The sequence below is a fragment of the Rhipicephalus microplus genome, unplaced genomic scaffold, assembly GCF_043290135.1.
Source record: "Rhipicephalus microplus isolate Deutch F79 unplaced genomic scaffold, USDA_Rmic scaffold_21, whole genome shotgun sequence".
Lineage (NCBI taxonomy): Eukaryota > Metazoa > Arthropoda > Arachnida > Ixodida > Ixodidae > Rhipicephalus > Rhipicephalus microplus.
This window is the reverse complement of record NW_027464594.1, coordinates 5,078,188-5,090,905: the sequence shown is the minus strand read 5'-3', so window position 1 is coordinate 5,090,905 and position 12,718 is coordinate 5,078,188. Positions and strand designations below refer to the sequence as shown.

Sequence of the window (12,718 nt, the reverse complement as noted above, 5' to 3'; positions counted from 1 at the left end):
GTAGGTGCCCCGAATTTTTTGGTGCAATCAGGAGTAATATTTGCGACCGCAACGTTGAAATGACATGCACAAGTCAGACAAAGAAAACTGATTTATAAAAGCTTGTCGTATCCATCTTTGTCGCCAGTGTACTCTTACCACTGTTACCCTAATGATTCTTAACATTCTCCGGTTTGGTCGATGTGACGCTACGAATCCTGAGACACTAAGGACAGTATACTGCCTAGATGGGGTGGTATGACATAGTGAAGTGCTTTGAATTATTAAATGGTGCAAAAAAAAACACCAAAGTTTTCTTTGTAGAGGTGGCTTTTGGCGTGTTGTCACTCACGAAGTCCCTCGAACCAAATGCAGGAAGATTACTGTCTTCTTTATGGTTGAACAGCGGCTACTTATGTCCCTAATCGCTGCAGTCTTATATCTCAGTGGATCGGCTATGTTGTGTCAAGGATCGATGGATCGTGCTATATGTTGTGCCAAGTCAATGCCGAACATAAAGTTCAGGGTGAAGCTTTAGCTAACTTAAGTGGAACATTTTAGTGGCCTAGTTTCTGCAGCTTTAGCAAAAACGTCGCTCAGAGATTGTTATGCTTGCCGGCATTTGTTTATGAGTTCTGCAGTAAGACTGAAAATTCTTAATGCTTCTCCATATTATGGGACTTTTCAGCACGAAAACAAAAGTAGAATGTCCACCAAACAGTTGCAGAACAAGACCCGCACCAAGAGCGTTTGAGAGTTCCACACACAGCTGTTTCATGAATGAGTAATAATAATAAATTGAATGCTTATATTTAATTCTTACATTTTGCATGCATTTTTGTTTAGCCTTTACAGTTTACTTTACTTTTGAACGTGCCTGTGACAATTGTTGCATCACAGCCTTACATTACATCGTAAAGTGAAATTCATCCATGTATGATTTTTAATTCTTTCACTCCCCTCTGAAGAGTCATCATAGATAGTATCTCACCAGCGTTTCGCAATCTTCATGCGTACAGTGCTCCGCTCTCAAGAGGTCGCTACCGGGAAACGTGCAATTGCTCACCCTTGAACACTGGAACAAGGGAGACCAGGTTCTGCTTCGGCTGGAACACTTTTTCGAGAAGAATGACCAAGCGGGAGAATTCTCCAAGCCGGTCAACTTTAGCTTACAGGTGAGAGAATGTAGTGGACTCTGCCACTCGTGTTCGTTGCTGCATCTTACAAATTAGTGAAGATTTTCCAATGGGCCGAACGTACCAGTGCACTGGCCCTCGTCAGGGTTCACGAACCCTGTTGCAACCGTGACGCAAACCCGCACTCTACTGGTTGAAACCGTCGGAATTAAAAAGAAGACAACAGCTAAGCTCTCTTCTCTCTCTCTCTCTTTCTCTCCGTTATATACACATATATATATATACATATATATATATATATATATATATACATATACATATATATATATATATATATATATATATATATATGTGTGTGTGTGTGTGTGTGTGTGTGTGTGTGTGTGTGTGTGTGTTGGACATTTACATTCTGATTACTTCTAATATTATCTCTGGCAGCGAGTGTTCCACACCACGGTAATAGGTGGCGCTGACTGAAACTCCTACGTTTAACTACACATATACCTTAAAAAGTGAATGGGACAGTACCGGCCAGACTCTGCCGGAACAGCCAAAATAAACTCTTCCGTTGTTAATGTTGTTATCTCGGAGGATTTACTTCATTGTTCGCAACGCTATGGTCACTTTCGCCAGCGTGCCTGCATATATATATATATATGAGTGGGTACATGTCTACGAGAGCAATAATTTTATGCCTAACGTTTCAGACATGGCCCGTCCTTTGTCTGAGAATCACAAAGCCCCTGCAATGGCTGAAAAGTTAGGCACAATTGTATTGCTTTAGATTCTAAGAATTTTTCAAAGGAGTCATCAGTACAAACTTCACTGTCGTGAATGGCATTTAGAGTGGCGATGCTTTGTAGGGTGAATTTTATGTTCAAGCTTATAAACAGCATCGCAAAATACAAAGAATGTTTCAAAGTGCCTAGCCCACTAATTTGTTCATTTTCAAACTATTTTTATCAATAGTTACCATGTAGTCGAAGTGGTGCCCTTATCCACTCATTGAGTGGATCCAACAATTGGAAGCACGTTCCCTCCGATATAGTTTCCCATTCAAATTGTAAATTGTTTTCTTCTATCATGCGGAATCGCTTACGTGATGATCCGCGAAGTGTATATTGTATGCGCATTTTGTTTGCTTTGTTTGTTTTATTTTCTTATCAAAATTTTACTTTCATTCAGTTTTATTGCTTAACTTCGAATCTTCATATTTCTAGTAAAGATTGTTATTTTGATGTTACGTTGCTTGCTTTTTTTCATCATTCATTTTATGCACCCCGTTCCCCTCTGTAAAGCTATGTGCGATTGAGGGAAAAATAAGTGAAAGTAAAAAGAACAAAAGGGTGGAACACTTCATTAGACCAGGTTGTGATGTGTTGTTGTTGTCGCTTGTCGTGGTGCAGGCAGAATCACATGAAGCATTATCGGCTGTAGCGTAAGGCTCGAAAGGTGGGCAGCTGTAGCATATTCAGTGCGCGCTCGGTTAAAGAGAAGCCGTTTTTGTTTTTGTTCTTAGAGAGCCTTGACGATGATACAGTCGAACCCACCTATAGCAATACTCAGGGGGCACCAAAATTCCATTCGTATAACCAATACTTGCGATAAAATGGTTGCATGAAACATAATGCAAAACGGGGATGGCAGACTGTCTGGAGAAATTTCTAATCTTAGCTGGGATATGCCAACAAATGTGAGTGGCAAGGATGACAATGCGGCCAATTTTTCGTACATTATTGAAAATTCGGACGCTTTCACAGTACCGCCACATGTACCATAGAGCCAATTTATGGCCACGTCTGAAGCTTCAGGCATAAAAATGTTTTCATGTATTTCCAAGTATCAGCTTTTAAAAAACGTTTCATGTCCGAAAGTTTTAAGTAGAAGCAACTATCCGCTCCCGCGCCATCGCAATCTTTTAAAGTCAGCTTTGCCGCAATGCCATAGCGCAGTGCGGCTAAGCTTATTGCGATTTCGAAGGGCGCTTGCGACGTTGGAGTTCGGGGGGGGGGGGGGGTTCAGTTATGAACGTCGGAAGGGGGAGGGGTATAGAAGGAGTACTTGCCCCCTTACACCACACAAGCACTTGCCCACACCCAAGTTACGCCAGCGCTCTCCCTCTCTTCTGCCGATATGGAACACGGGAAGCTGAACTCATCACATGTGTTCAGCTGCCTTAATTTCTTGCTTTCTTTCTAGTCGGGGGTTTCCCGTAGCATTACCTTTCATCACGGACACCTAACAGCCACTATTCATTTTTATAAATGATGATGCGACATGCGGGCACTGTAGTAAGCAGGTTATTTCTCCACAGAAACATACAAATGTCGACGGTGCTGAAGCTCCTCAGCATTCTAATATTGTTAAAACCCGTATCTTTAAAAATGCGTTTGACTATAAAGTGCAGATATTACGTAGTGCTATAGCTAAAAAAGCATGACCACACAAACCACGTATAAAAAACACGGCTGATCCATCCGTCATAGGAATCAATATAACACGAAACTGGACCTTGTCTTCATAGAAGTAGGGCACATTGTGTAGTGACATATGAAGGGTGGTACGATTTCTATTGGTGTTTTGCAGCTATGGCACTGTTTGACGTGGACACATCTACGTTGACGCCTGGTGACATGTCTCCATGGTGACGACTACCACAGATGATCATGATTTACTTGTTGTGGTAACTGAAGTGTTTGACCTAAACACAGAGTATTCAATCATTCCAGCGACTATAGGTGACGCAGCAGAAGGTCGAAATGGTGGACGAGACGGCGATGTCACCAGTGTTTACGTCAGCGTCGCAGAGCGTGAAGACGCGTTCATTGGTTTATGACTACTGAGAGACCGAACTGCGTTGCAGTTCTATCACCGTGTGACAGCTTCGGAGCACGGCTACATGACGCCGCCTGCGTCACTGGAATGGCCGCATAGATGACATCAACAAGCACACACTAAACACTGCTACTCTGTACATGCGTCTTCAAAAATCGTATTTTACGGAGAGAATTCGCCTAGTTTGCACTGCTGAAACCTTCACGCCAGCGCTTACGAATTCCACCCTTCGTCGTTTGAGCCCACCCTTCGTCGAGTGAATTCCACCCTTCGTCGAGTTTCGTCGCTTGAGCCGCGAACGGGTGCCAGCGTTGCTCGTCCTGCTGGCCTCAGTTTCGCTCCACCAAGGCATGACATTCACCCGTCGACATTTTTTGCATTGCTGCAGTGCTTACTGCAGCAGATTTATTTATTAAACTGGTGCTATCACACTCGAAGTAGTCTGTCACAAACCATCGTTCGTGCATGTGAGAGTGGCACGACTTCAACAATGAGCTGTCACGCGCTGACGCGAACATAAATGCGTCGGCAACTCTCCGATGCTCGTTCTATCAGGGTTTTAGGGGCGAATCTTCCTATAGCGGCACTTGTTCGTCCCTCGTAGCTGTTGTAGTGTGTAACATGTATAACATTTTGACCTCTAAGGTGGTGCCGATGAGAGATTTTTTTTTCTGTGCGCTGTTGAACAATAAAAAATATGTTCATTGTACATTTCAATGGCTGCTAATGGGGAATGAGAGACAGGAGAATTCGGCTTTTAGTTAACGCGCATGCTGCGAATTTTTTATTGTCCAACAACGCACAGAAGACAAGAAAAGGTTGCTACGTTATACTCGCTGGGTGTAACCTCCTTAGTTTTAGAAAGGTTTAGCGAGCGTTGAGCCACAGTGCCATGAATACAATGAACTAGGATACACCATGAATGAACTCGAGGTGGTTAAAGGTGGGAAGTAAATACGAAACGCAAGCCGTAGGAAAGTAAAAGCCGAATTCTCCTGTCTCTCATTTCCCATTAGCAGCCATTCGCGTGTACATTGAGCACTATCTGACAGGAAAAAGTTGCTACGTTATATTCACTGGGCGTAACCTCCTTGGTTTTAGAAAGGTTTAGCGAGCCTTGGGCCGCAGTGCCATGAATACCGTGAACTAGTATATACCATGAACTCGAGGTGGTTAAAGGCGTGAAGTAGACCCGAAGCGCAAGCCGTAAGAAAGTGTGCGTGTGCCACCTCTCGTTTAGTCCTTGGAATGTCCGCTGGGTGGCGGTGCTTCTATATGAGGAATATATGATGAAAAGATGTAAGATGGTGGCACTTGGGGTGTTGAATAGATGGACGAACGGACACACAGACAGATGCATGGATGGACGCATGAACGGACGCAGGGGCAGATGCATGGACAAACGCAGGGACGGACGCATGAATAGACGCACGCACGGACGGGCGGATGGTCGCATGGATGGTCACACAAGCGGTGGCATGGACGGACGGAAGCAAGAACTAATGGACGGACGAATGCTTCACCCCACTCTCCATCATTCACTCCGTCGATATGCTGCCATTTTTTTTTTCCCTGCTATCGAGAAACTTTAACCATGGCCTCCAAGGAAGCGCCGGTATATTGCCGACGCGCAATCTCGGACGCCATCCTTCAACTGTGTCCTGCCGAATTACTCCTCTTGAGCACACACAGAAGATGGCACCACCCCAACCCATTTAGAGAGCCCTCATCTGCGCGTGCCTTCGTTTAAAAAAATTGGCAGCATATCCACGGAGTGAAAGATGGAGAGTGGGGCGAAGCTGAATGATGAATGATGAAGAGTGGGCCATGCATCTGTCTGTGTGTCCGGTCGTCCGTCTATTCAACACTTCAACTACAACCATCTCGCATCTTTTCATCATACACATTCTAATGACTAAACGAGAGGTGGCACACGCACACTTTCTTACAGCTTGCGCTTCGGGTCTACTTCACGCCTTTAACCACCTCGAGTTCATGGTATATACTAGTTCACGGTATTCATGGCACTGCGGCCCAAGGCTCGCTAAACCTTTCTAAAACCAAGGAGGTTACGCCCAGTGAATATAACGTAGCAACCTTTTCCTGTCAGATAGTGCTCAATGTACATGCGAATGGCTGCTAATGGGAAATGAGAGACAGGAGAATTCGGCTTTTACTTTCCTACGGCTTGCGTTTCGTATCTGCTTCCCCCCTTTAACCACCTCGAATTCATTCATGGTATATACTAGTTCATTGTATTCATGGCCCTGCGGCTCAACGCTCGCTAAACCTTTCTAAAACTAAGGAGGTTACACCCAGCGAGTATAACGTAGCAACCCTTTCTTGTCTTTTGCACGTTGTTGAACAATAAAAATTTTGCAGCGTGCACGTTAACTAAAAGCCGAATTCCCCTGTCTCTCATTTCCCCTTAGCAGCCATTGGCATGTACATTGAGCACTATCTTTTATTGTTCAACAACGCACAAAAGAAAACTCTCACCGGCACCACCTTGGAGGTCAAAATGTTATACTTGTGACACACTACAACAGCTATGAGGGACGAACAAGTGCCGCTATAAGAAGATTCGCCCCTAAAAACAGATACGCACGCACAAAACCGCTTCGTTGACAGAGAGCAGGGAACGAGTGAGAATGTGTGCAAGATATAAGGTGTGTTCGTACAGAGACTAGGAGTTGCAGGCAAAAAATAAAAAATTCGTAAGATCCCACGCAACTTGAGAATTGACGTTACGCGAAGCATACGAAGGAAAGGTGACCATGTTGTAATTCTTTATTGATCGACAGGTCATGAAATGACACAAAATATATCTATTAATGTTGCACGCACAGACATGAGCTAAAGAATTTCAGATGTTTATATAACCAGTTGTTTGCACTTGTGCAACACTATCAACAGAAACATGAGTATTAGCAGCACCCGAATCGATAAGCTGATATGAAGCGTTGGTGCTCGCGAGGATCGTAGCCTTGGACACAGCTACACAAATCAACTCCTGCCTACAGTACCCAACTACAAATGTTCTTAATCTGAAGTGACACATCAATGATATAAATATGTAACGTTTATAAAACTTAATAGTCAGCATTGCAGCCACGATTGACGTTTCAAGGGCGTTAGCGTCTATTTGAAAAGTATTTCCGAGACCTGGCGTGCGGCTCTGTGGTAGAATGCTTGATTGCCGCGCAGTATGCTTGCGTTCTTTCCTGCACACATCCTGCCGTTTATTCTTTACATTCGTCGGATGAACGCTGCCAATGTCAGATTGGTCCTTGTCTGTTCCCGTCATTCCTGGATAGAATATAAATGTCAATCACTCATGTTACATACCCGCATACTAGTGGCACATAACCACCCGCGGGAATGTGCCACGGTTTGGCGGGAAGTGCTTGACCACGTATGCGACAGTATATATTATTGTGAAATTATTCGTGTAACGAGCAGTGCGTTAAATTCTTCGAACCATCTTGCCCCCCCCCCCATACTAATTTTGCCCCATGCCAAGTTAAAGGGGTGACCAGGAGAGCACCTAGACGTAAGCGGCCAGATAGATAAATAGACAGGTGTGCAGATTGACACCAAAAGTGCTTATGGTGCGCAAAGAAATGCTTTGCATTTATTATCTCAGTCCGTAGAGCACCGGGAACTGTTCGTTATTTCCCAAGGAGTTCCCAACATCCAGTGGGAGAACTCTTCCTTTCATGTTTTTTTTTCTCTTGCTTGTATAGTAGCGTCTATTTCACGACAATATACCCGTGACGGAAATACGCCACTGAGGTATTTATTGGTGGACTCCAAGATGAAACACTCTAAAGTTAAAATTGAAAGAGCAAAAATGAACATAGATAAAAAACATGACAAAAATAGAAAAAAATTTGAAATAGATTGAAATAAAGATAGAAAACCACTGAAAAAACTGGTTACGAGAACAAAAAAGAGGAAGAGGAGGAAAGAGATGAAAACAAAAAACAAACATAAAAGGCTTCTCAGCTTGGCACAATGAAGCAGCTCTAACTTTTTTCGAACTGCACTCATTCGGACTCGCCTATTTATTATGTATGTAAAGTGCAGGATTCCCTAGCTTGGAAGCTCTTTCTGAGAGTAACGTTAGAATTTTCTTTGTGTCTTTGTACCATGCGCAGCTGGGCGACGTTTCTATCTTTCTTTAAAATGGAAAGGCTTTTCGAAATAACGGCGTGATTCTAGTTTCGTCCTGATTTTATGCATGTACCTTTGTTTGACATGCCACAATACATTAACACATTTTCGATTCTTCTCAGTTGATTACCTTGTGTTATTGTCCTTCGGTTTCATCTCACTTCATTACAAAGCGCTTCTGTTAAAAAATTTACATTCAGGGTACAAGGGCTCAAGGATGCGTTTTCAAGTTGGTACACATATTACGAAGCAAAATTAATATCAGTACGAGATGAGTTTGTAATATTTTTATTTGGGCTTACGTTTCATGAACAAGAAATTTTCATTAGCAGAACAAGTTTAAATGATTTGGGGAGGCAATATCCATTGTCATGTCCTTGTCATATTTTTGCGAAAAAATTGGTAAAACTTTTCAAATGAGGTGGTGATTTACCAGAGTTTGCTTTTGTTTCCGCCTCCATTTCAGGCTGCTTTCGTGCGGACGATAGAGGACATGACAGAGATGAATCTGGTTGCCTCAGAAACGAAAGGGAACACCAGGCGTTTCGAGTTCCAAACTGAAGGAAGCCACAAAGCCAAGGGCATCATGTCAGGTAAGCCGCGTTCAGCCCTGCTTGGGTTATGCTGTTCGCGCATATGTACGGTTGTTCATAGCTTTCTTGATTTGCATTAAAAAAGGAACACTTGATCGCGCCATGCAAGCACTCATTTCTCCTACTGAAACTAGGTCCACAAGCTTTCAATTATTACAAAAGAACAGCAGTGAAATAAGGGACAAGGGTAAAAGACAAGGGTAAAAAAAGAAATATAAGAAAGCAAAGCACAGAGTGTGTACACTTGGCACTGTATATATATCTCTATCCTCTTTCTGACCCTTTTTCCCCACCCCTGTACATGGTGGCCAACCAGTTCTTCTAGGTTAACCTCCCTGTCTCTTCCTTTTATTTATTTCTTTCTTGCTTTGCCCTCCCCACCCGTTATAGGGCTCGGTTTCTTTGATTTGATAGCTGGGTCCTTGTACTCGTGGTGTGTCGCGTGGCTAAGATTAGTGATACTTTTTCGGATCCTGGCCCTGGTGGTCGCCATTCAATTAGGGCGAAAAAGCAAGAAAACCCTGGTGCAAACTAGCTCGGGTGGTCGAAATCAGTCCGAAGTGCCATACTTGGACGCGGCCTCCTTTCGCGAATAAAACTCTAGAAATTATAATGTTACTGGCAATACTCAGGATACTCCCAAAATTAGATCGAATCAATGTTATTTCCAACATGTGTTTTTTTTTTCTTCGACCAGATGGGAGTCGCTCAAGTGAAAAGCAGTTAAAATAAAACACTTGAGGGCCCACATACATGGCAGCAGTTTGGGAATTCAAGCTTTTGAGAAATACAGTGCCCGTATAAAGCAGGAGAAATGAACAAAAAGAAAAAGAATGTTATAAAGTGCAACCGCAGAAAATATAGATAGAGCAAAGTAAGTCACTGTATCTTTTTCATGAACGATACTCATGAACACGATACAAAGTGAAAATACGTCGCCAGAATCATTTCATTCTGGAGATGTATAATACGTAATAAAAACACCACAAAGAACACTATGCAAAGGTGAGAGAAATTCAAGCAATTCTCGTTTTGTAAACACAAAAATATTAGTGTCACTACTTTGATATTTATTGTACAGAAGGTAACGTGTATCTAAGTGAGTGTAGGAAATAGTTTGTGCGAGAACGAGGAACAAGCAATCTGTCCGCTATTCGGGTCCGTGAATCCGTGTGTTGTATAGTTATGTTTGACAAAGCTGTAATAAATGTTTGAAACTGTTTTCAAATTTATTCTCTGTTTCTAAGTGTTTGATATTGTTTTTGAAGATTCTGAAAAAGATTGCAAAACTTAACCGCTTCGTTAAGACAGGGCCGAAACCAGGAAACTGCATAGGTCGCGCGCTTTGATTTTCATACAAGATAGCGGCCGCATAAAACGTCTGGAACTCGGTCATGTAAGCTGCCTGTACGAAGCAAAACATTGGGACGTTTTCTCCTGCGCTTAGCTTTTTTTTTTTTTCATCAAGCGCTGACCTGCTAATCATTATACACCGTTTTCTTTTCGTAATTTGTAATCGCTTTTTCTTCTCGACACGAGATGGCGTTTCGTTACTGAGGCCTCATTCTTGGTGGGACGACTCTCGAACAGACTTTTTTCCCCTCCCCCATCACTTGTGTTCACAATCGGCTTGCATTATGTATCACTGTTTTTTACTTTGTTCAAAAGTTCTGGTAATACAAAAAAAATTATGTACGTGTAAAGCGTACGACAGAATAAAAACGTTAATTCACACCGAGATCTTCACCGGCATTCATCAAGCAGTACTGAGAAGATAACACTGATGACGCGTGTGGTCTCGTGATATCAGCAACCGAGCAGATACCAGAATGCATTGTGCGTCGGTCCGCGACTATCGTGCAACATTATTTCAAAACTACGGATGTGTACGCAGGGCATATTAACGCAGCAGTGGGCATGCCGATTTAGAGGAGTGTTTTTTTGTTTATAGCGCAAACGGGAGGAGGAGGAGAGGTTGAGATGAGAAAGGGAACTTATTCTGCAGCCGTACTTGGAAGCACGGCTCAGCGTCTACTGGGAGAGAGTGATTGGGCACCAAATAAAGTGTGAGCAGATAAGAGGAGGGGCCTTCATAGGCCATGACGTGAATAGGCACTTCTGAATCCGCTGGTTCATTACAGTGGCTCCACTGACACACTATACTGGGTATAACTAATTTCACTCCTGCTAGGTCCTTCGTTATGTTCTCGAGGGGTTTACGACAAAAAGAAATAAATATAGTGGGAGGTCGTCTTTTGTTAGGAATTACTAAACTACGAGGCCTCTTGCCAACGCAGCACGCTACCAGGAACGTCACCGCTTCGTGGTTGCTATCGTATAACACACACAACAACGCGAAAGTAGCGCGTCAATCATCGCTCAAAACGTAGTAACGGCGGAGGAAGTGGCTATCGCGGTGGCCATAGGCCACACGAGCGCCTCGTATGTCCTCGGGAACTTGCACACAGCCATTCGAAAATACGCTAGTGGCAGAGTCTTCCCCGAGGCATTGCGGATCTTTCATACAGGCAAAGTTCACGAGGTGGACAAATGCGTGCACATTCTTGCGTTGCCGGCCCACAGAACCCTATATGTAACCTGGGGGACAGACTGAAGTGGCGCACAGCGTAGCTCGAGGTCTTACGTTTCAAGTCGCGTTAGACGAAGCAGCCAACCAAACGGACTTTTCTTTGCCAGTGTGGGAGGGGCACGATTGACTCACTAAATATTGTGACATAACTCAACACTATGGACTGCAAAGGTGGTAATACCCACTGCTTCACTCCAAGCTAAGTAGGCCCCAGTCCGTTGAATTGCGGCAGCTGCAAATACGTGCATACACGAATCTCGTCATCATGCACCACACATATCCCAACGTCTATACTTCTAATTTATGCCAGTACTTTACCAGTAAAGCCACTCCAGGCCATCTCCTATGGGAATGTCCAGCATTAATAAGAAATTCTGGAGTCGCACAGCTTCCAATAAAGACCTTCGGGCACGTTTATGGACTGTTCTGATCAGTTCGGACCTGGACAAGCAACTCTGGGTGACCCAGCACGCCAGGGAAGCTGCCGGAACACACGGTCTCTTTGTTAGCTTCTTATTGGTAGCCCATTCGAGCAATCTGCCCGAAATAAGAAGTTTACCTCACTCTCTTTTTTGTTGTGTAGTGTTTCTGCAATGTATAATTAGGCCTGTTTTCTGAAGTTAACATAATGGAATGAAACTCTTATACAAAAACAAATTGCTTGCAGACCACGAAAATGGGTCAACGGATGTGCATGGCCCAGAATACTATGTTTACCTGACACCAATGCAAATAAGGACGTTCCTGGTGACTTTCTCTAAGGACGACACGAAGCACATGGTGTGTTCCACTGACTGAAAAGCAGCTGCCATCAAGTGCCTACGCGAATCAAGCTCTCGCTTTCGTGCCCAAGTATTATTACTCGTATCCATTTCAAAAGAAATAAATTTCTACGAAAGCTAAACACTCCTATGGTGAAATGCTTGTGCCTAGAGAAGCCTTTATGTACTCATGCAATACTCAGCACTTTGCAATGTACTTTGTTGTGAATATATGTGCTCGCAAGGTTAATTTAGAAAATTGTGGCATGGAGTTGTTATGCTAAAGATTTATTGATTTATTTGCCTGCTCATATATGTAATAATTTAGTTGTTTATTTAAGGAAGGCTTGACGTTTTGGAAAAAAGATGAGTAAGAGAATTTAGGGCCAGAACTTGCAATCTGCTTGTAGTATCGCGGCAAGTTCTCAAGTTCAGAACTTCTTTCCCCCGACTACTAAAGCCGGAGGATTTATGTATACTTAGTTATTCAGATGCGTTAAGATTGCATAGAAGTGGTAAGCGCTCTTACTCACGTGGTACGTGGTAGATAGAACCAATTCATTATTGTTCTTTGTATCAATTCTAGTTAAATCTTACACGACTTACGGAATTCTGCTTCGCCATAGACAGTGAAAGTAGCTCGTGAGA

General features: G+C 43.2%; 1 protein-coding gene across 2 annotated transcripts in view; it reads left to right on the top strand.

The window, feature by feature from the left end:
- LOC119169884 (lysosomal alpha-mannosidase-like) overlaps positions 1-12,213 on the top strand; it is a 100,975-nt gene extending 88,762 nt beyond the window's left edge. For both annotated transcript variants that reach the window (XM_075883851.1, XM_075883852.1), the window contains 3 exons: positions 999-1,154; positions 8,593-8,719; positions 11,977-12,213. In XM_075883851.1, the coding sequence (XP_075739966.1) occupies positions 999-1,154; positions 8,593-8,719; positions 11,977-12,107 (414 nt within the window). In that variant the 3' untranslated portion in view covers positions 12,108-12,213. The remainder of the gene's footprint in view (positions 1-998; positions 1,155-8,592; positions 8,720-11,976) is intronic.
- Positions 12,214-12,718: the final 505 nt, after the last annotated feature.